This window comes from Salvelinus namaycush, chromosome 25 (assembly GCF_016432855.1).
Source record: "Salvelinus namaycush isolate Seneca chromosome 25, SaNama_1.0, whole genome shotgun sequence".
Classification (NCBI taxonomy): domain Eukaryota; kingdom Metazoa; phylum Chordata; class Actinopteri; order Salmoniformes; family Salmonidae; genus Salvelinus; species Salvelinus namaycush.
The window spans coordinates 9,757,972-9,782,233 of record NC_052331.1 but is presented as its reverse complement, the minus strand read 5'-3'; the positions used below and the strand labels follow the sequence as shown (position 1 = coordinate 9,782,233).

General features: G+C 43.8%; 1 protein-coding gene and 1 pseudogene across 1 annotated transcript in view; one reads left to right on the top strand and one right to left on the bottom strand.

The window, feature by feature from the left end:
- carmil3 (capping protein regulator and myosin 1 linker 3) overlaps positions 1-11,176 on the top strand; it is a 48,735-nt gene extending 37,559 nt beyond the window's left edge. Inside the window, exons 16-40 of the mRNA XM_038964494.1 lie at positions 601-705; positions 1,216-1,285; positions 1,387-1,468; positions 1,591-1,687; positions 1,780-1,834; positions 2,266-2,438; positions 2,826-2,894; positions 3,253-3,346; positions 3,530-3,628; positions 3,742-3,861; positions 4,076-4,189; positions 4,406-4,581; positions 4,747-4,834; positions 5,052-5,174; positions 5,313-5,379; positions 5,476-5,648; positions 6,247-6,317; positions 6,515-6,634; positions 6,812-6,992; positions 8,081-8,519; positions 8,763-8,890; positions 8,993-9,230; positions 9,452-9,523; positions 9,886-10,005; positions 10,336-11,176. Coding sequence (XP_038820422.1) covers positions 601-705; positions 1,216-1,285; positions 1,387-1,468; positions 1,591-1,687; positions 1,780-1,834; positions 2,266-2,438; positions 2,826-2,894; positions 3,253-3,346; positions 3,530-3,628; positions 3,742-3,861; positions 4,076-4,189; positions 4,406-4,581; positions 4,747-4,834; positions 5,052-5,174; positions 5,313-5,379; positions 5,476-5,648; positions 6,247-6,317; positions 6,515-6,634; positions 6,812-6,992; positions 8,081-8,519; positions 8,763-8,890; positions 8,993-9,230; positions 9,452-9,523; positions 9,886-10,005; positions 10,336-10,379 — 3,118 coding nt within the window. The 3' untranslated portion in view covers positions 10,380-11,176. The remainder of the gene's footprint in view (positions 1-600; positions 706-1,215; positions 1,286-1,386; positions 1,469-1,590; positions 1,688-1,779; positions 1,835-2,265; positions 2,439-2,825; positions 2,895-3,252; positions 3,347-3,529; positions 3,629-3,741; positions 3,862-4,075; positions 4,190-4,405; positions 4,582-4,746; positions 4,835-5,051; positions 5,175-5,312; positions 5,380-5,475; positions 5,649-6,246; positions 6,318-6,514; positions 6,635-6,811; positions 6,993-8,080; positions 8,520-8,762; positions 8,891-8,992; positions 9,231-9,451; positions 9,524-9,885; positions 10,006-10,335) is intronic.
- Positions 11,177-12,815: 1,639 nt separating this feature from the next.
- Positions 12,816-18,146, bottom strand: LOC120020621 (annotated as a pseudogene).
- Positions 18,147-24,262: the final 6,116 nt, after the last annotated feature.

The following is a 24,262-nucleotide window of genomic DNA, read 5'->3' as shown; positions in this document are numbered from 1 at the left end:
CATCTGTCTCTTTCTGTCACTATATGCTGAATTATTTGTATGGTCAGGCTAAAAGGACTGTTAGTTATGCTGATCTACAATATAGGAATATACCGTCCCCTGTATTCCAATGAAATGCCTGGATGCTTCTGTTACTTGGTATGGCTCAGAGGGCTTTTACTGACATGCTCAGAATGAGTTTATTCTTGAGCTGGTGTACAACTGCTATGGGCTCTGAAGTGTGTGTATGTGTCCACAAGGAAAATATTTTACGCCCAGTTGTGTTAACAGATGGTTTGATAAAAAAAAAACATTTTGGTAACTTAAACTTGTTTCGTGTTGTTCACATTGTCTGATGTTATAGTCTTGTTTTTTTGAAGGCCATTTACTGCCTGTCTCTATCTCTGTCTGTCTCTCACGCTCTCGTTCTCTCTATCTTATATTCTCTCTCTCTCTCCCTCCGGTTCTCTCCCACTCTGTCTCTATCTCTGTCGGTCTGTCTCTCACGCTCTCGTTCTCTTTATCTTGCATTCTCTCTCTCTCCCTCTGTTTATCTCCCACTCTTTCTCTCTCTCTCTCGCTCTCTCGCTCTCTCTCGCTCTCTCCCTCTCTCTCTTTCAGGAAAGTGAGGGAGACTCTTCCTGTCTTCAGGCAGTTCTTCAGTTCAGCCTTCAGTCTTACGCACGTCAACCTGTCTTCTATGAAGCTCCCTCCGGACACTCTGAGGTGAGATAGGGACTCCGCTCTGGCCACCTCCCAAAATGTCGGCCTCATGCTGGACTACCTCTGTCGACGTCTGTCCATCATTTATTTACCTATACTTAATAAATTCTTTAACACGTGTGTATTGTCAAAGGTGTTTTGTTGGTAAATCCAATCTCCCTATCAAGCGAAGGTGTCTTTTTTTTGTGTGTAGCACTTTACCACGCTTCCTGCATTTCATTTGAAGCACGTACTGGTCCTTGGCCAAGTAGTTCTAGGAATCTCTAGTAGTTCTAGGAATCTCTCAACTCCTTTTCTCCCACATCCTTTAAGACTGCTGTAACACCCCTCAGTGTGTGTGTGAATAGAAGTCCACATGGTTTCATTTTAGGGAAGTTGATGGAAAAATCCGACACGGTAATTAAGAAAACAATTTGAAATGAGTTTCCTATGCATTGACCTTTCTTGACCTCCTCGCTCTCTCTCTCTCTCTTGTGCTCTCTCGCTCCGTCTCTCCATCTCTGCCTCTCTCAGAGCTCTCTTCCTTGGCCTGTCTTCCAACCCTCACATCAGTGACCTACACCTGGACCTCAGCTGCTGTGAGGTACGGCGCATGTCTGTCTGAATTGCCTTGCCTTCTTGTCTCTCCATGTGACTGATTTAGTCTTCTTTCTCTCTCTCTCTTTTTCTCTCTCTCTCTCTCAGTTGAGGTCTGCTGGTGCTGGGGTGCTCCAGGAGCTGTTTCCCAGAGTGGCCTGTATTGGTAGTCTGGACATCTCAGACAACGGTGAGTGACCCTTGTACCTTTCTCTTCCCTACGCATGCCACAGTCTTATGAGTATTTTCAGGGCTAACATAAATGCCAGTTTATATGTATTAGCTGATATACTGTGCATATGTGTCTCTCAGGGTTGGATGCTGATCTGCTAGGGGTCATCCCGGCCTTCTCCAGACACCCCTCCCTCAAACACTTGCTGCTGGGCAAGAACTTCAACATCAAGGGCAGGTAGGGACAGTAATCCGTCCTCCACAGGCACGTAGAAACACGCACTGGGAAGATGTGTATTTTGTCTAACAGTGGAAATTATGTGTCTGCAGGGTGCTGGATGAAATTCTGCAGAAACTAGTGCAGTTAGTGCAGGAGGAAGAGTGTGTGAGTTTCATAATGCACGTGAACACACACAGAGACACGCGCGCGCCCACACAAACTCATACACGTACGATCCGGGTATGTTTATGTACTCGCATCTCTCACCCACTGACTGCCATGCTCTATGCAGGCACACTCACTTGTGTATGTTCTCTCCAGCCCTAGTGAATGATTCATTGGGACGTGCTTTATTCTCTCGGCTCCGGGCTTCTCTCTCAGCGCAGATACACCATCCCCATGACGAGCTCGCTCAATGATTTACTGCTGTTGACGCTGATCACTCACAAACATAACACAAACATACAGCACTCAAAGACACATACATACACACACACATATACACACACTTTACAAATTCACTTCAGTTTTGAGAGCCCTTATCCTCTCTTGCCCCTTTCTCCCTCTCACCCCTCTCTCCGTCTCTCCATCCTCAGGCCCTGCAGTCCCTCTCTCTGGCGGACTCACGTCTGCGCTCTCGGGGCACAGTGCTGGTGAACGCTCTGGGCAGCAACACCTGCCTGCTCAAGGTGGACCTGAGTGGGAACAGCCTGGAGGATGCGGGGGCTAAGATGCTCAGCAAAGCCCTGCAGATCAACACTACACTCAGGTAAGAGAGAGGGAGCTAGGGAAAGTAGGAGCGAAAGAGAGGAGGGAGAAAGGGGGCTGGTAGAGAGCGAGAAAGGGGGAGGGAGAGAGAGGGAGGGAGGGGAAAAGAGAGACTGAGAGAGATGTGTCTAAGTTCATTATGCAGTTGCTATGCCGTAGTTAATACAGTGATTATGTAATGATAGGGGTTGTGTTACGGCTCTCAATACACTCTGTAGTGAACGCAGTGCATCTTGGAACGTACAAGCACTTCTTTGGTTATTCATGCTGTGCAATTCTGAATTTGTAATTTGACAGGTGTCATGTGAGCTTCAGTTTTCAAGTCAATTATTATTCAAATGATCTCTCCTTTTCTCCTTCTTTCTTCCACCAATTTGATCCTTCTAAGGAGTGTGACGTGGGATCGCAATAACACCACGGCTACAGGATTCCAAGATGTGGCTCGGGCCCTGGAACAGTGAGACACACACACCCCCAACACACACGCGCTCTCACTCACTCACTCAAACAAACTTGAACACGTTGGGACATGAATAGAAGTCAAAAGACAAGCGACGTACATCTCTGAGCTTGCCTTGCAGTCGTTGCACAGCGTTTCATCAGCACCCTGACCTGTTTGTGAGGCAGGGCTGCCTGTTTAAGTTCTAGTGACAAGGATTCACATAAAGAGGAGAAGACATTAGACTAATGTCCACTATTGCATCAAGCATTTCCAAGGCAATGAATCATAATTATTCATAGAAAAGGTATCGATTTGTAATGATTTCTTGTTTTTTCCTCTCTTCTTTTTTTTCGCTCACTCATTCTCTTGACAGTAACTTCACCCTGCATTACATGTCCATCCCCCTCAATGATGTGACACAGGCTTACCGGAGTGCCCCTGAGAAGACTGACCAAGCGCTGACCAAGGTGAGTCACCTGGGGTGTGACGTCCCACCATGACATCACGACTGTTGTCAGCAGCTCATCTCTCGTGTGTTCTTATTTCTGCCCTGGTCACTTTGCTTCGTCAAACCGTCTCTTCTCTCTGTTGCTCGTCTTCTTTCACCGCCAACATTCCTCCTTTCCCATCCCTCTCACTTTGTTTCTCAGATCCAGCGTGCTCTGTTGAGGAACAACCAGACCCAGAGGTTCTCTCAGAAACAGGCTCTTCGTCTGCACCAAGGCCTGGTCACCAGCACTGCTGAACAAGTACAAATACTGTGTGCTTATGTAAACTGTAATTTTGGCGAGAAAGACAGTCTTTGAGTCAAAACCCCACGGACTGACGGCTGTGTGTGTGTGTGTGTGTCTGCGTGTGTCAGGTGATGGAGCGGCTGTGTGTGCGTGTGCAGCAGCAGGTATGTGCTCTCCGAGGCTCAGAGGAAGGAGAGGAGTTGCAGGCTGCCAGACAGGTCCTGAAGGAGGCCAGAAACTCCCGTGCGGTATGTTGGCGTGTGCGTATGCATGCGTGTTTATATATTCTAAACCACTCTCTCAGCTATACTGTGTGTGTGTGTGTGTGTGTGTGTGTGTGTGTGTGTGTGTGTGTGTGTGTGTGTGTGTGTGTGTGTGTGTGTGTGTGTGTGTGTGTGTGTGTGTGTGCGTTGAATATGTATGTGTGTTGAAATATTCTAAGCTCCTCTCTCTCCCTCTCAGCTCTATCCATCTCTGTGTGAGCTGGCCCATGTTCTCTCGGTGGACGGGCCTGTCAGACAGAAACTGGACTCTCTAGCAGGAGAGCTGGCCAAGGCTGCTGACAAGGAACTACAGGTAGACCACTCAACACTCTTCTCCCCCTGCATGGTTGGATTTAGACTATGATGGATGAATTGAAAGATAGATAGATGGATATACATACATTCTTTGGCAGGAGACCTGGCCATGGTTGCTGATAAGGAAATATGGGTACTGTGATTCTTATCGTAGACAGGACTTATTGGATGAGGGAATAACACATTGCTGACTTTCTTGACTGATCATTCCCAGGTTATAGTGGACTCCATGGTGTCTCTGTGTCGGGAGCTGTGTCCCATGTCCTCCTCCTCAGCTGAGCGACTCAACCCTCCGCTCTCCTCCATCTCAGAACGTGTCTCCATCCCTCGCTCCACCATCCGCACCGCCCTGATGGAGAGAGCGGCACAGGACATCAACAGAGCCCTGGAGTAAGAGGGGGAGGGAAAAAAGAGGGAGCGGATGAGAAGGGTCTAGACTAAAGAGTAGGATGTGAATAGAGAACTTAGAGAAGTATTCACTCCCCCCCTTCTCTCTCTCTCTCTCTCTCTCTCCCTCCCTTGATCTCGTTCTCTGTTTTTATCTTTCTCCCTCAGGGACGTGAAGCTGTCGGTGGTCTCCTATCTGACCAACTCCATAGTGGATCAGATCCTTCAGGAGCTCTACACCACTCACAAAACCCTGGTACTAACACACACACTACTCTCTCTGTGCTCGATATGTCTTTACCTCTATGCACTGTGTACCTCTGTGACCTCTGTGTACCTCTAGAACAGTGACTTGTTCAATCTCAGTTTCATCTCCCCACCATCTCACACCAGTGAGCATAGTCTCAGACCAGACCAGTTCCCATTGTGTCGGACCAGTATATAGCATTGTAAATGTCTCTCTGTTGTCTTAGCTCTGTCAGGTGTCCCAGGTGAAGCATTTGGATGAGGCAGGGACAGGCAGACGCACCATCAGACAATCCAGAATCACAGACTCACTGGACTTCCCCGACGAGGAAGGCCTGGGCATGAACATCGTAAGTGTGTGGGCGGGTGTATATGAGTGTGTGGGCGGGTATAAATGAGTGTGTGGGCGGGTGTATATGAGTGTGTGTACGAGTGCATTTTTCCATTGCTCTATCACGTCGCCTTTCCTCTCTCTTGTGTCTTACTAGGACACCATCGCCATCAAGAAACGTAGCTCCAGAACCAGAAGGATTCGTCCAGTGTCAACCAGATTGAGTAAGGTGACCTTAACAATAAAGTTTTCATGCAGGGCATTTTATGTGGATTAACATGAATTTGACCCAACTTTTATCTTCTCTCCCTCCCTTTTAGGTCTCGGTGATGATCCCACCTCCTCCCCGCCTCACTCTGGCCCCCTATCCCGCTCAGCATCGTGGGAGGATCTGTACACCCTGCCTACCCAGGGTGCACCACTGCGCCACGTGACACAGGTCAGGCCACGGCCCCCGCGAAGGCACTGTCGAGGACAAGTCCCCGTGGAAACAGTGAGTCAACTCTGACCTGTAAAGAAGAGCCAGACCCAATCCCAAATCAACCCGTAGCCCCCTAAACACTTCATACAGATCTGAAAGCTGGTCAAGTTGAAAGTTCAAACTTACCCACTAGGCTGGGTGAAATGTGTACCTAGGGGGTAGGGGTTGTCCAGGCCTCTGAGCCAAACAAATCTATTCACCTCTCAGTTCTAATGCAATGTATTTGTATTCTAGAATTTTTGTCATCCTGCTTTTTCATGCCAGGGGCATCCCAAAAATAGGTTTCTTTATGACTGTGAATCTGTCGCATTATCTCATGACTCACTCGTTTATCACGTTCTCCAATCCGCAATGCCCCAAGGCATCTCTCTGTTGGCAGCATATCAGATTCCTCAGCTGCGTCTCAAATGGCACACTTTTCCCTGTATGGTGCGCTTCTTTTCGACCAGAGCCCTATGGGCCCTGGTCAAAAGCAGTGCACTATATAGGGAGTAGGGTGTATGTACATGAGACATGATAATTGCACATGATAGCACAGCAGTAGTTTCAGTGTGACAGCAGAATTTGTGTTGGTGGCTGTAGTGTAAACCTGTTATCTCCGTCCTCTCAGCACTGTTCAGAGAACGGAGGAGTCAACATGCTGGAGGATGATTTCTATACCAAGAGAGTCCTGCCTGACAGGTAGGCTACGCAAAATTCACACACACACACACACACACACACACACACACACACACACACACACACACACACACACACACACACACACACACACACACACACACACACACACACACACACACACACACACACACACACACACACACACATGCACTCTCAGTGACCCAGCTACCCATATCTTTATCTCTCCCCGCCAGTCAGCTGTCACTACTCCATCAAGCTCAGTCCCTGAGGAGGAAGAAGAGACGCAGTGTGCTGTCAATCTTCTCCGGGTTCCGCAAGAATCGCAACTCCACCGTCTCCAATCAGGAAACAGAGTACGGAGGGAGTCCTGAAAAGTCACACATTTAGTTGATTTATTGACGAATGTATGATTACAGGTCCTCGTTATAAATTGTTAAACAACAACTATTTAATAATTGTTTATTGTCAGTTTATCAGTTTATAATACGTCTCTGTCTCTGTCTCGCTCTCGGTCTCTCTCTCTCTCTCAGTAGTGGCTCAGAGAACGTGTACTCTATGATTCAGCACCCTAAGGATCGTGGGAAGGGGGAGGCCATCCTTGAGGTGGGAGCCAATGGAAGGATGATGCCGTCCCCTAGGCCCATCCAGGGCGTGCCACTGCCTGGGATGAGGGGGGCCAGGCCCAGCCCCCACTGCCTCTCTCAGAGACAGGTAGGAACTTACCACTGTAGGTCTGTCCCTAGTTCATGAATAGGGCCAGGAGTTTTACCTGACTCGTCATCTCCTTGTCTATCCCACTCATTACAAAATGCATCACAGTACAGCATGCATGCTTTTACATTCTATGTAATCTATTACATAGAATGTAATGCGGTTCTTCAGAGACTCCCCTACTACCTCAGCTAACGTATTAATTGGAGATCCAGCAATTTTCAGACCCACTCTCTGGACTGGCTGGTTCTGGAGGTCCCGCGGGTCTCCACTGACCTAGGGAAAAATGCTGTGATGGAACATTTGATGTTTGAGCTTTTCTAATAACCAATTGCTGTGTTCATGTAAGTGACTGATTGAACGGATCCTCACTATCAGTATCTGCAATTTGGCAGTACGCCCAGAACCTTGTTTTGAGAACAAAAGGATATCTCAGTTTTAAGGTCTCAGCTTGGAGAGAAGAAGCCTCCTGAGGTATTGGTCTGTCACATGTTTTGAACCAGTATTGTTCGGTCACATGAATGAAGCAAACGTTAATGATGAATTAATTATATATGATGAATAAGCTAAATCTTGTAAATATAACTTGCCAGCAGTATATAAGAGAACTAATGGGACTGCCTCGGTAGAGCTCCTGACAGATGTGTACTATGACATCCAGTTTGTTGAAACCTCTCCTGTTAACTGTTAATGAACAATGATTCATTTAAGATTGACTTCGAGTATCCCATGTGTAGAATTTCCACCAGAATGCTTTTAGTGTTTATACCCCCAGCTCATGGAATAGCCTTCAGGCCACCTTGAAATTAGACTTGCTGGTCTCCATTGGACAGTTTAGATTGAGTTTAAGCGAGGTGATATGTGAGAGTTGTGTTTGTTTTGATTAATCTTGTATTTATATTATTATCTTACATTATTTGTATTAAATTGTGTATGTTCATGTTCACAGGGCTCCTTTGTAAATGAGACCCTGGTGTCAATGGTGACGCACCATGTAAAATTAAAATTAAATAGTAAAAATTGCATATATGACACAATGTAAGCCTTACAATCTACTCTCTTCACTCTGTCTCTCTCCTACCTTCCAGCCTTCAGATCTGGTCGGGATGGTATACAATTGTATCGGAGCAGAAGACGAGGACTCAGACAGTAGTTTTGAGATCAGACCAGTGGACAGAGACACAGACAGACAGAAGGACACACAGATTGCATCAGACACCCAGACAGAGTCCCGTGCCAATGGACATGCAATGTCCTCCGCTTCTCTGACAGACAAACAGGCTGACAAACAGGCTGACATACAGACTGACAGACAGACTGACAGGCAGACTGATCCAGTCAGTCAGGACCTGCCGATGACAGACACACAGACGGAGATGGAGAGACGGACAAAGGAGACAGAGGGGACGGAGTCCATGGAGGACAGGAAGGAGGGTGCCCCCTGTGGACAGAAACCAGAACCCCCTTCTCAAAGCAGCAAGCCCAGCCTGGCCAGCATTAAACAGAGACACCTGCAGGGAAGCTCCGGTACTGCAACATAAATAACTAGAGGTCTATTAACTAGAGGTGTATTAACTAGAGGTGTATTAAATAGCTCTGAGTCTCTCCTTTTATCCAATGTAAAAAACACAATTTCACATTTTGCTACATAAGACCGATTTGAGCCGGTCGGTCGCATTTGGCTCCGGCTACTGCATGTGCTAGAACATGGATGTAGAGTTGTTACAGAATTACAATATCACTTTTGTTTCACACTTTTTTTCTTTGTAGAGAAATCAACTGATGGTATAGGATGGATAGAGGGAGACAGGGTAGAAGAGGAGAATAATGAAAAGAGACGTGAGGGTGTGCAGAAAGACAGAGGGGCAGAGGGGCAGCGTCCCCCCATTCCTGAAAAGGTGTGTCTGTTTGTCTGTCTGTGTCTCCTTGTTTCTTGTATCGCTGTTTGTTGTTTGTGTCGGTCTCAATGACTTAACAATACGTACAATCTATCTCCACAGCCTGGTAAAGATAAGACCTCTCCAAAGACACTGCCTCCTGTCACTCCGCCGGAGGAAACCACCAATGAGAAGAAAACCACACCTACTGTTCCACCTGCCTCTGCCAAGGCCTCTTTTGATTTGTCTAAAGCTCCTGTCAGTCAAGACGAAGGGACTAATGAGAAGAAAAGCCTTCCTCCTGTGCCGCCTGCTTCTACCAAGCCTGTGTTTGAATCTCCTGATCATGCTGGTTGTCAAGGTACCACTATGATGGAATTTCACTGAAGTTTCACTGAATTATTAAGAAATTATTGTGGTGATAATTGATAACGCTCTGGAAAAGAACGTCTGCTAAATGACTAAAATGTAAATATAAATGTGCATGCAGTCCCAAAAATGATCAATGGCTATGAATATTGTATTATTGTTGTTGATGATGATGATGATGGCGGCAGGTTGAAATGTTGACTATTTAATCAGATGAGGAGGGAGGAAGAAATGGTTATCCACTGAAGCCGCATCGCAACAGGAAGGCAGACTCATGTGACATGGGTATGTGTGAGGGTGAGCGTGTGTGGGTTCACTGCATGTGTGAATGTATGCTGTACGTCTGTACATACATGTTTGTCTCTACATATCCCTGCATGCATACGCTTGTTTTACACTATCGTTTGAATTCCGCTGTTTGAATTCCAATTTGGGATTTGATGCATTTATTTGCTTGCTATTTCAGTCATTGAATGCTGACTCATTGTGTCTGTTAGGTACGCTGACCATTCCTCTGTCCATCCCTCTGCCAGGGACTATCCAATAGATCTCTGCTTATCATGACTCTTACATTACTGCAACTACCCCCTGTCACCAGTCACCGTCTGTGTGGCCCTGTGTGTATGTCTCATATCATTTCCCTCCAGGCATGGAACTTAATGGCCCCAACGATCTGGAGACGGGGTCCTCAGATCGCAAACCCCCTGTGAAAAGACCCAGACTCCCAGAGAACAGAAACAGATCTCTGGACTTCCCCAGGACTGTCTGTATGTATCTGCTTCTCTGGACCCCTCTCTGTGTCATACTTTATGAGTATGTGCAAGCATGGGAATGCTCATAAGCTACTATACTGTAAGCCTCCTTTTCATGACTTTCATGACTCAGTGGTGGAAGAGAGAATTGACATGGCATTGACAGTCTACGCAATGCGTCACATGATCAGAAAAAACACTGGGCCGTGCTGGGCCATTAAAATCCTGTTGACTGTGGCCTGGGCTTTGTTTGGGGAGATGAGGGAGAGTCACCTTTCTAATACTTAATGGTAGATAAGACGAGGCCAAACAAGGACTCTGACTTTCAAATCTCTCTCTGTCTAGGTCCTGCGAGTCCAGAGCCCGCCAACGACAAGACGTCATCATAACAACAACAGACAGGAGACAACATTCTGGACAACTAGAGGGAGAGGAGATTGAAGAGATGGAGAGAGAAGGGAAATTATGAACTTGATCACCATAGACCCAACTGTGGTTATCCTCATATACAATATTAATTTCCTTCATATTTACGAAACATGCATGTACACTCTGCTTTTTTCCTCCCTCATACTTAGTTGCACTTGCTTTCATTCCTTTGCAGAGGACACGCACACACACACACACACACACACACACATTTTTACCTTTATATATTTTAGTCATTTAGCCAACGCTCTTATCCACACAGGCACACACACACAGAGAGGTCTCTGAGGGCTCTCTGGTATTCTCATGCCACTGTTATTTCTTGCACTTCTTGTTGTACAAAAATCTTTGATCATACTTCTTATCCTCCCTCGTCTCTCTTTTATTGACAATCTGTGACACTGTTACTGTAAGAATGAGTTGGTATGTATTCTAAACCAGTATTATGTAATTATTGAATATAAGTGAACAAACTCTGCACTAACCATTGTTATTACCAAGTCATTACATGGTAACAGGTAACATTCATGTTTTTATTTACAATAAGGTTAAGATGAATGTGAGTGTGTTGTAAGGATGTTTTTCCTATTGAGAAGATGGTGATGACGTGTATTGTTTATCATTATTATTATTACAGTAATCTAGTAGTTGGTCAATAGAACAATGGCAGTTTTAAATCTGTTTTATTCATATTTTACAGGACTGAAATTAGTATATTTTCTAAAAATGCTAATATAATTAATCAATCAATAAAATTGACTCAACTAAAGGAACCAAACTGATGATGCACTACTATCTCAGGTGAAAACAACACTAACCTGACATCTGCATTAAGAACTCACATTTTTGTTGTGCAAGATTAGGATTAGACCCTCTATGAAAATGACATCGGTGGATTTTGGAGCAATACTATGGAGGGGGCAGCAGAGGGCGGTAAATACTTAGAGCTGAGTGATGAAACAGACTTGGATGAAACACAAGTTAGAGGCACAGACTATGCCTGAGTAATGTCTGTAAAAATGTATATAATAGAATTGGTAGCGTCCATTTGTTTGAAGTACGCTTAAAAGGGATTTCAACTGACAGACGGGCCAAGAATAAATTCATCAATGAATTAGGCAAATATTAAATTGGCTGTGTTAAAAGTCCACATTCATTAATCATGCCATGAATAATGTCACAAAATACGCACACGCACACACACACGCCCATGCCCATGCCCACGCGCGCACATACACACACACACACCATTTGGATTTAAATGACCAGAAAGCATTTGTCCTCTGACGCCAAAAGCTCCTCTTTCACGCCTGAGTTTGACAGAGTGAAAGAGCACACCTGTATGGCAGAGGACAGTGCACATTCAGGAGCTTTGCTAATCACATGAATTAGTCAGTATGGGGGATAAGCTAGTTTAAATCTGGAATCCTGAATGGTGAAACTGCCACGTCCGCGTGTGATCATTGCAAGCGCGATAGAGCATCAGCATATGAAATGCATATTTATTTTTTTAACCATGATGCGCCATGCACCTGTAGTCTGTCTACAGAACAAAACCATAACAGCGCCCGTGGGGGGGGACAGTGTCGCTGTTTCCCCCTACTGCGGATTCCATCTTTAACTAAACAAAGATCTGTACCTTTTCTGTAAGGGAAAACCAAGTCTGAGATTTCTAAGTGGAAGTGAAGAAGCATTTTAAAACCTCCAGTACACATATACATTTTATATTTCCTGCGATGCAGGAAAGTTCTGCAACAGTGTGATCAAATGAAGATCCTACATCTGTAGATGATGACAAGAAACGAACACTTAACTCTTAAAACATGTTGTCTGGAGTGTCCGCTAAGTATGTCCGTGGATGAATGGATATACTTTATTGATCCCAAGAGGCTGACGTCATCATTGTAAAAGTTAGAGACCGCTGTGTCAAATGATAGACAGCATGTTTCCCCTCATTCTTCTTGAAATATTGCAGGCTACATGTGAAAGGATGGCTGTCATCTAACTAAGTTTCAAATGGGCTGGTATTTGACCCCTGTTGCTTTGACCTGGTAGAGGATCATTCTGCACAACATGGCAACGGCTGTTAGGAGACACCCAGCCATGAACACCGTGTTCATGTTGGTCACTGGAAAGACAAGAAAACAAGTCAACACCTTTTTCACCAAAACTCTTTGCGAAACACAGAAACGCCTTTCCATCCAGACTGAGATGTAGGTTGAGATGCTAATGCCTGTTTGGACTAGACTTGCAGATAAGAACTGTTGTAACTTCAACCATTCAAAGTACAACATTTGACTTCTAGCTTGTCCTGAGCTATAGTTACCCTCAGCTATAGTTACCTAAGCTTTCGGAAGTCTCAGGCACAAAGGACCCTGGGACCCTGGCAGTTTGCATTAGGGCTTCTCTCTTGCAGTGGTGGTGACCAGCAGACTGGGGGAGGTTGAGTTGACGCAGCCCTGGGCACACCGGGTGTTGAGGTTCCCAGCCTCACACAGGATTACTGAACAGCTGATGTACACCTACAGCCAGAGAGGTCAAAGGTCACTGAACTGAGGGGGTATCACCCAGATAGGACCCTTGAATCATCCAGCAGTCTGTCCCCATTTACGTGCATTTCAATGAATTTGAAAGCTTCCTTTCTGAACGGAAATGTCTCTCGTGAAGCGGTGAGAAGATTTGAACAGTCTCGTCCACATTGCATCTGGTAAAAAAAACTTTACTAATACTCTTTCAGTCAGACAATCTGTTAATGGCATATCTCGTAGTCATAAAAAAAGAATTTGACGTGCTCTGCTCAAATGCTTGTATTAAAATAAATACAAACGTTGGTGCGGGTTGAAAAGACATATACATATTTATAGATGATGTCACATTGTAGTACTGCTTCTTTCTTTTTTCACAATCATTATTTACATATTTTTCATACTGTTTTCCACAAGCCCTTCAAAATAAAAAATAAACAAAGAAAAGTGCACCTGTTGCTTACAGGAAGTGACCTAACAGGAGTTCTTCCTTAACCTCTAAAAGTCTAAGCCATTGGGTGGGGGGGGGGGGGGGGGGGGGTCTACTAAGTTAACATAGGCAGAGTTCCCCTGTCCAGTGTATGTGTTATTTTGCCCATCTTAATCTTTTCTTTTTATTGGCCAGTCTGAGATATTACTTATTCTTTGCAACTCTACCTAGAAGGCCAGCATCCCGGAGTCACCTCTCACTGTTGATGTTGAGACTGGTGTTTTGCGGGTACTATTTAATGAAGCTGCCAGTTGAGGACTTGTGAGGCGTCTGTTTCTCAAACTAGACACTCTAATGTACTTGTCCTCTTGCTCAGTTGTGCACCGGGGCCTCCCACTCCTCTTTCTATTCTGGTTAGAGCCAGTTTGAGCTGTTCTGTGAAGGGAGTAGTAGTACACAGCGTTGTACAAGATCTTCATTTTCTTGCAATTTCTCACATGGAATAGCCTTCATTTCTCAGAACAAGAATAGACTGACGAGTTTCAGAAGAAAGTTATTTTTTTCTGGCCATTTTGAGCCTGTAATCGAACCCACAAATGCTGATGCTCCAGATTCTAAAGAAGGCCAGATTTATTGCTTCTTTAATCAGAACAACAGTTTTCAGCTGTGCTAACATAATTGCAAAAGGGTTTTCTAATGATCAATTAGCCTTTTAAAATTATAAACTTGGATTAGCTAACACAATGTGCCATTGGAACACAGGAGTGATGGTTGCTGATAATGGGCCTCTGTAGATATTCCATAAATATTCCATAGATATTCCAGCTACAATAGTCATTTGCAACATTAACAATGTCTACACTGTACTTCTGATCAATTTGATGTTTTTTTAATGGACAATTTTTTTTGCTTTTCTTTCAAAAACAAGGACATTTCTAAGTGACCCCAAACTTTTGAACGGTAGTGTATACAGTTGAAGTCGGAAGTTTACATACACTTAGGTTGGAGTCATTAAAACTAGTTTTTCAACCACTCCACAAATTTCTTGTAAACAAACTATAGTTTTAGCAAGTCGGTTAGGACATCTACTTTGCACGTTGTGCATAATTTTTCCAACAATTGTTTACAGACGGATTATTTCACTTATAATTCACTGTATCACAATTCCAGTGGGTCAGAAGTTTTCATACACTAAGTTGACTGTGTCTTTAAACAGCTTGGAAAATTCCAGAAAATTATGTCATGGCTTTAGAAGCTACTGATAGGCTAATTGACATAATTTGAGTCAATTGGAGGTGTACCTGTGGATGTATTTCATGGCCTACCTTCAAACTCAGTGCCTCTTTGCTTGACATCATGGGAAAAAATTTAAAAATCAGCCAAGACCTCAGAAAAAAATTGTAGACCTCCACAAGTCTGGTTCATCCTTGGGAACAATTTTCAAACGCCTGAAGGTACCACGTTCATCTGTACAAACAATAGTACGCAAGTACAAACACCATGGGACCACGCAGTCCTCATACCGCTCAGGAAGGAGATGCGTTCTGTCTCCTAGAGATGAACATACTTTGGTGCAAAAAGTGCAAATCAATCCCAGAACAACAGCAAAGGACCTTGTGAATATGCTGGAGGAAACAGGTACAAAAGTATCTATATACACAGTAAAACAAGTCTTATATCGACATAACCTGAAAGGCCACTCAGCAAGGAAGAAGCCACTGCTCCAAAACCGCCATAAAAAAGACAGACTACGGTTTGCAACTGCACATGGGGACAAAGTACTTTTTGTACTTTTTGGAGAAATGTCCTCTGGTCTGATAAAACAAAAATAGAACTGTTTGGCCATAATGACCATCGTTATGTTTGGAGGAAAAAGGGTGAGGCTGCAAGCCGAAGAACACCATCCCAACTGTGAACCACGGGGGTGGCAGCATCATGTTGTGGGGGTGCTTTGCTGCAGGAGAGACTGGTGCACTACACAAAATAGATGGCATCATGAGGGGAAAAAATGATGTGGATATATTGAAGCAACATCTCAAGACATCAGTCAGGAAGTTGAAGCTTGGTCGCAAATGGGTCGTTCAAATGGACATTGACCCCAAGCATACTTCCAAAGTTGTGGCAAAATGGCTTAAGGATAACAAAGTCAAGGTATTGGAGTGGCCATTACAAAGCCCTGACCTCAATCCTATAGAAAATGTGTGGGCAAAACTGAAAAAGCATGTGCAAAACTGAAAAAGAATGTGCGAGCAAGGAGGCCTACAAACCTGACTCAGTTACATCAGCTCTGTCAGGAGGAATGGGACAAAATTCACCTGACTTATTGTGGGAAGCTTGTGGAAGGCTACCCGAAATGTTTTACCCAAGTTAAACAATTTAAAGGCAGTGCTACCAAATACTAATTGAGTGTATGTAAACTCCTGACCCACTGGGAATGTGATGAAAGAAATCAAAGCTGAAATAAATCATTCTCTCTACTATTATTCTGACATGTCACATTCTTAAAATAAAGTGGTGATCCTAACTGACCTAAAACAGGGAATTTTTACACTGATTAAATGTCAGGAATTGTGAAAAACTGAGTTTAAACATATTTGGCTAAGGTGTATGTAAACTTCCGACTTCAACTGTATATATACACATACTTAACCCCTTATTGTTGTTGGCACAAAACTACCTACATACTTCCATTCCTTATGTACGCGTTACCTTCAGACGAGTCCCATTACACTTGAGGGTCATAGAGAAAAAAGGAGAACACCATCGTGTTCGTGAGAGTCTCATCATTCCATAGAGTTGTCATATAAGTCCAGACGCTACAGATGTTTTTGTGAGATAACCAATTTTCAGGATGTATCCTAGTCTGACAAACAGCTATGTAGCTCTGCCACTTTACAGCGCGGAGGCAGAAAGGAGACATAAGCAGATGCGGTTGAACGAGACAACCCATGCAAAAACAGATTTCTCTAGCTTAAACTGACAGATTTTGATGGGGATTTTTTTTATTATGTACATTAGATTTGACGCATGGGTGTGTCAATAGACTCTTAAGGATAAGGCCTATAGGGCTCTCTGTTTGTAAGGCATGGATATAATATGCCTCCCTCTGTAACAGGAAGTTCTCTCTATCACCTCCTCTTTTAAGTGGCTGAACAACTTCTAAGCCATTGAAGCTCATTTGGCACACATCATGTCTGACCACATTAAAGTGTCTGGCTACTGAGGACTTCTCGTCACCAGTTCTGATGTTGGTCTTGTGCTCTGTAATAAAAACGTCCCAATTAAAACTTAAAGAACATTTCAGTGAGTGCGGGTTTGTCCTTTCTTCCAGTACGTCACGTATTCAATCATACTCCAATGCTACTGATGAGCGGCCATTACGCGTTCGGATGGATAGATGCCTTTGTGTGCTGTCTCACCCGTTTTCTACGACGGGGTGGTAGTTGGGGTTGTCATACGGCGCAGCTCTGCGGGATTCCACAAAGACCTCAGTGCTGTTGACGGAGGACGTGACCTCGATGTCCATGTAGATTATTTACTTCACCGCCACATCTGGCGGGTAGTCGGGGGAAACTGGCTCGTCTGGTAGAACTCATACTGGTTAGTGAACATGCCGAAGCCTTTCTCCATGACTGTGACGTTGTCCCTGTGTGCGCTGAAGCCCAGGGTCACATCGCCATGTTTCTGCGTACTGGCTGTAGAAATGGATCTCCACCTGGTGTCGCCTGGTGATGATGTCGTTGGGGTTGTCGAAGGTGTGGATTTCGTTCTTGGAGATGAGGTTCTCGTAGTCAAATCAAACTTGATTATTCGCATACGCCGAGTACAACCGGTGTAGACTTTTCAGTGAAGTGCTTGCTTACAAACCTTTTCCAACGATGCAGAGTTTAAAAGTAATAATAACATATAAAATAGTAACTAACACAAAAGGAATAAAATAAATTACACAAGAATGGAGCTATATACAGGGAGTGACAGTACCAGAACTATGTGCAGAGGTACTAGGTACTTGAGGTAAATATGTACATGAAGGCAGGGTAAAGTGACTAGGTATTCAGAAAGATTACAATACGAGTAAAATAAAGAACAGAGTAGCAGCAGTAAATGATGAGTGTAAAAGAGTGTGTGTTTGTGTTGTGTCGGTATGTGTGTGTGTGTTTAATGCGTGTGTAGTGTTTGTGAATGTCTGAGGGTTTTGTGCTGGTGTAACACAGGACAGCAGGAACCACTGGCCCACTCCTCACCAAAACCCTACGTATTGACCCTTTCTCTGAGGGAACCCATTCAAAATCAGTCAGGCTAGTTTGTCCTTTGGGGCAAATATTTCATTAGACCACGTTCAATTTTAATAACGCAGACAAACACCCAGATGTGAATAAGTCTCCCCCAAAGAGATATCCATATAGCTATCATCCCCATATAATATTTTACACTAGACGCTGGCTGCCCTACGGACGGAAAATCAAAGGATCTAATGAATGTGACTCAATGCAATTTCATCTTGTGGACTTCAACCATAAGATAATTGTTCATTCAATAACCCTCTCTGCAAAGCAGAAATTCATTCATGCTGCTAATCGGCTATTTGCTACTTCCAGTTCAGTTAAAACTCACCTCTATCTGAGTGCCACAGACATTGAGGGGGGGTGACTGGTGACATGGGTGCTGTTAGAGATGCGTTGCAGGTTGTGGGCAGAGTTGCTGGGGTCGTTGAGGCGGAGATGGTCCTCATGAATTCCAGTGATAGAGAACATCTCCACTTCCACTGTCATCTTCGTCTCGTGGCAAACCACTTTCGGCTGTGACTGTCGCAGGAGATACTGTATCTTGTTGTTGTAAAATGTATCAGTCTTACTCAAAACAACGGGATTGTAAAACCATGATTTGGGTTTGGGCCATTTCAACTTTCCTTCTTAATGATGGGCACTATCTGAAAAGTCAATCAATATCATGATAAATATGATTTTGATAAATATTTGAATTAGTAGTACTAGTATTCATGTTCACAGGTTTATCTGTTATTAAGATGCATATTTACACTGCAACATAGATCATCCTTGATCATAAAATAATCTACAACCCATTTCTGCGTCCACCAGGACACAGCTCATCTCTGATTGATAAATGCCTGACATGAAAGAGAAGATCAGGGTAAAAAAAACACAGAATATGTCATATTTGTATTGTTAAACATCCACATCAAATAATAACTTCTCTCGGCTGCGTTGGGAAATGACAATTTCATAAAAGAGATGATTCTCCAGAGGAATGTAGCCTACCGGAAAGTACCAGAAAGTAGCAGAAAGTATCAAAGTACCAGAGCAGTTCTGGTGATGCTGCAGGACCATGAAACATGATGCCCTGACACTCACCTGTCTGCCTCCTCAGCAATGAAGCAAATGGGGAATAGTTCCCCCAGATCTTGAGTGGCACTCCACTGAATTACGAACTCCCATTGGGTGGTCCTGTGGTTGGTGATGTTCTAAGGTTCACTGATGATGACCTCATTAATCCTAGCAAGGGGGCAAAACAGACAACCGCACAACTCCAAATCAAATCGGAGATATCAGTAGGAAGTATGATTTACTCTTGGTTTTTAGACCGTTTGGAGATCTTACACAGTAATTTATCCCTTACGTTGAGTATGTAGCCTGCGCCTTGACCCTGACCTCCAGATCCCCGTTGACCTCGGCACGGAGATGCTCTCCACTGCGTGGTGTCGGTTGCACGAACCTGGTTAGGTATAATCTTTTCGGTGTCCTGCGGGGGGGGGGGGGGGGGGGGGGGTTGTCGTGCCCTCTTCACAACTGTCTTGGTGCGTTTGGACCATGATAGTTTGTTGGTGATGTGGACACCAAGGAACTTGAAACTCCCGACCTGCACCACTTCAGTCCCGTTGATGTTTCCTATAGTCCACGATCAGCTCCTTTGTCTTGCTGGCAGTGATTTTCCCACTTGTTCTCCTATAGTCCCGATAGAGAAGTGGTTTCCTGTTATAGTGTCAGTAAAGTCTCTCAAGGGTACCTCCACCAAGGCGTTCCTGAGGATCTTTGAGTTCCTCTACTGCCTCATTGAGCCCACCTTCCAGATGCCAACCTCCGAAGTGGAGGTCCCCAGGATTCTCAAAGAATCTGGGTAAATCAATCATTTAGAAAATCATGTGATTCAAACATCAACTAACAATTTCTACATGTTTGCATACTAGCAGGTTCATGTCTACTGACAACTAACTCTCTGCAGGCAGGTATCCATTTGCACTCTTTAAAAGTTCTATGTTCGTTGTGGGAGCTCCACATACCTGGCCACAGGTTATAGGGGCTCTGACCTGGCTCATTGATACTGTGAAGGTAGGTATTAGACAGCCCAGTAGGAGATGACTGACTCTTTCTACAAGTACTACATGTCACAATTCCACCTGCAATTAGTGTCAAATGTCAATCACCTACCAGTAGTAATGACTGAGTAAACAAATTAGGTTTAAAATGTATTTACATTTGAATGCCGTGCGACTGCCCTTTATTTTTTCTGGCCAGTTTAAACAACTTTCCGTGTTTGACTTGAGACTGACTTGACATTATCTGGCCAGATTAAACAACTTTCCGTATTTGACTTGAGACTGACTTGACATTATCTGGCCAGGTGTTGTAGTTTGCCACACGTGGTTTACTCTACACTCAGCCAGAGACAGTTGTAACAGATTAGCTGTGGGGCAACAATTACTAGCATAGTACTGGTGTTTTGGTGAGTAACAATTACTTGAAGTGTATGATTTACCTATGAAGCTACATTTGGAATTATTATAATGAATTATTAGCCTGTTGTAGAAAGACTCTCAACTCCTGCCAGTGGAGTGCTTTTTATTCTTGTTGAAATAATTGCTTTCACATGTTGAAATGCACAGGCCCTATGTGTTAAATCTATATGACATTTAATACTGAAATATTTGCTAGCGTTTCATCATTCCATCCCGTACATTTATTGCTTCAGGTGTGATACGTGTATGATACATTTTCATTTAGCCAACCATTACTTACCCTGCTCGGAGTGGACGCAATGTTTATAGTGCACATCAATGTTTGCAAGACTCATGAGGTAGAATTTCTGTTTATGTAATTCAATGTATGGTTTCCTTTGGTCATATTTTCTGTTAGGACACACGGACCTCTGACATCTGTTAATTGTTTTGTGGGTAATAGGAGCGCACGCCTCGGTGTGCATAGAACGCTTTGGCGTCAGAATGTTTAATAAGAGAATCATTCTCATGTATGCGTAGTGATGAAATGGCATTAAAAATAATGACGTCTGATTTAAGAGATGGAGCAATGGATATGAGAATTGCCTTTTACATTGTAGAACCAGTTTATCGGTTGTAATTGTATGGTCCTTGGGGCCAAGTGCTTATATTATGTAGGCCTAGTGGTTTGAGCTCATGTTAGACAGATTCGATTTGGTTTCTCACAGGGAAGCTGTACAGTCTTGACCTTTAACTTTTTCCGATCAGATAGCCTCTCATGCTTAACCTGTCTAAACTCATAAACGGAACAAGTTCCACAGACATTTGATTAACAGAAATGGAATAATGTGTCCCTGAACAAAGGGGGGATCAAAATCAAAAGTAACAGTCAGTATCTGGTGTGGCCACCAGCTGCATTAAGTACTGCAGTGCATCTCCTCCTCATGGACTGCACCAGGGATATTCTCTTGAGTGTACGAATGTGACACTTTTGGGTGGGGGAGGGGTATGGAATATTTTTAGGAATTTAGTGAAGTATGTTGTCAAATATAAATCGTTAAGTACAGACACCCCAAAATAACTACTTTAGTTTTACTTTAAAGTATTTGTACTTAAGTACTTTACACCCCTGTGAAATCCCCTGGTGAAATGGTGTTCCTTGTAACATGTTAAATCTTGGCTCAGCAGTGCTGACATAGGATCAGTTGTGCCTTAGATATTTTTAAATACGAGCCCTGGTTCTGTAACTGGGTGTTGGAAGACTATTGGCAATTGCTATTCTTTAAAATGCTGAACATTTGTCGTCTGTTTCAGGAGACCCTCAAACAGGAGCAGTCGAGGCTCCAGCACATCCTCTCCACCCAGAAGTTCACCCCTGCATACATTGAGTTGGTTAACTGAGACAAGGGAGCTGCATCAGACCAAGAGCCTGGAGCTGTCTCAGCAATACATGTGGAAAGAGATTGCTCTGGCCAAGGTCAAAGAGACGGGAAGTGAAGAGAATGTTAGAGTGGCTACTTAACTTGGGTGCATTCATTAGGACATGCTACTGAAAGTTTTGCAACAGGAAATTCACAACTTTTTTCTCTTCCAATTTAGTCTGTTTTTCTGCCATTTGGTGCCTAATGAAAATGACCCTGGTGTTGCCCAATGCTTATACAAAATACGTAATCGGTATGATTTAATATTCTCCCATCTTGTTTAGGCTGAAGCGATGATAACCGCGTACAACAAGCTGGCCTACAAACTGAAGCTCATAACTGACTTTGAGATCAGGACCATGACAGAATACAAGCCATCGACTATGGTCCAATACAGAACACAGATTCAAGTGTGATTATTTTGCTCACTTTTTTACACCCCTTTTGGGCACTGCGTAGGACCAGAAGCTGTTTTGTTTATTTTACAGAATCCACTGTAGAAAATGATCACTGACCTGGAAGAAGAGTGTAGTCGGCTGATACTGACACTGTTCCGGAACAGTCTGTGGAACAGGTATGAGACCAGTCTGTAACATTTTTGGTTTAAGATGGAACATGCATGTTTCTTCTATTGGTCTGCTTTCAATTCATCTCTTTCTCAGTGCATCACTATCTTGTTATTGTTATTGGCACGAAGTCACTTTGTTTTGGTTTTGTGTTTACTGATCGGTAAGGGTTCGACTGACGGATTGAAGGTGTGTGGAGATGGAATACTGTAAAAATACAGCATGTGAGATGGATTTACATAGGTTGCTTGTCATTTATACCTCAAAATATTGCAACAATTCAGAATTAGAGATGAGCTGCTGCATACACTTCGAGCTGGTTTTCAAGACCCAGATTAAACCTAGACTAGTCCTTGACAAAAAATCCTTATTTAAAAAAAAATGGAAAATCAGTATTGAAAGTGTTTATAGACCAGGATAAAGCTACATTTCGGTCTAGGAGACCAGTGAATATATGAGGTGCCCTACTGGCAGCGCCGGTAGTGCTACATTGGCAAAACCGGGCAGGGTAATTCATATACCATGTGTTATGTTTATGGGAAAACAAAACTGTGGGGCATAAATTCTATCTGGGGGGGTCCATGCCTGGCTTTGCCACCCCGTAGAGCCAGCTCTGACTAGACCTACTTCCTGTCAACACTAGAGTGGAAGCATTTAATATACACACACCCACACATGCCATGTTGGGAGCTTTACACATGCATGAGCCCATATAAACATGTGCGCGAATGCACACTCACACACACACACACCGCTGACATAAGGCAATTGACATAAAGTAGATACCACGTGCGCCCTGCACACACACACACTCTAACGCACAAGCATGCATGCATGTGCACACACACAAAGAGAGAGTGGTGGGGGGTGACAGTGGCAGATGGGTTATATTGGCGAGGCACTTGACATGGTTGTGTAAACACCAGAAGGCTCATAATGAGTTTATATGACCCTGTGTACCACAGAGTACCATAGTGCTCTATCTCTCTCTCTCTCTCTCTCCCCTCCACACCTGGGTATGTTGTTTGTGTTCTTAAGGGTTTCCTTAACAACAGGTGAATCCTCATGATCCCAGACTGCCACTGGATTAGTGAGGATCAAACAGAGGATAGAGAGAGGGAGTGATATGGAGATACAGGAAGGTCAGCGGTAGGAGGGGGGATGGAGGGAGAAAATCAAGTGAAACATAATCTGGGAAAGTGAGCGGTGAGAGACGGGAGATAGAAAGGTCAGTGTGTGGGGGGATGCAGGAGGGAATGGGGAAAAGGTAGAAGGGATAGAGAAAGAACAAAGTAGGTTTTCACAGTGGGTAAGATAGAGAGTAGAGAGAGGTGGACAACATGAAAATAGGAGATGGAGGACTATCCTCTCTCTCAGTAACTGTCAATGAAACTGTTAATATAATGTTTTTATTGAGGTCAGACAGTGAAATATTGTACGTCAGATTCAGACCACTGCCTTCCCAACTAGCACATAACGTTCTGAGAGCGTGGTGAGAGCGTGGTTTTCCTATGATTATTTTGCATACAACCTTGCCCCAAATATCTGGGAATGGTGCAGGCTAGCTGATTTGCTTTGGATCATTCTCTGCACATTTAACAAACTTGACAAAAAAAGTTGTTTATCTCTTTCAGCTAGGCACTATTTTTATGTTTGGAAAAATAACGTTCCCAAGGTAAACAGACTATTTCTCAGGCCCAGATGCTAGAATATGCATATAATTGACAGATTAGGATAGAAAACACTCTAAAGTTTCCAAAACTGTCAAAATATTGTCTGTGAGTATAACAGAACTGATTTTGCAGGCAAAAACCTGAGGAAATCCAACCCGGAAGTGCCTTTTATTTGGAAAAATCCCTGTTCCATTGCCTGCCCCTCCTCCATTTAAAGGGGTATCAACCAGATTCCTTTTCCAAAGGCTTCCTCAGGCTGTGACCAGGCTTTAGACATAGTTTCAAGCTTTTATTCTGAAAAATGAGCGAGATTTATCAAAACGCGTCAGGTGTCCTTTGATTAGTTCATGCGCCCGAGAGTTGTAGCTCGACATTTTCTTTCTCTGTAGTATTGAATAGTTTACCGTCCGGTTGAAATATTATCGATTATGTATGTTAAAAACAACCTGAGGATTGATTATAAAAAACGTTTGACATGTTTCTACGAACATTACG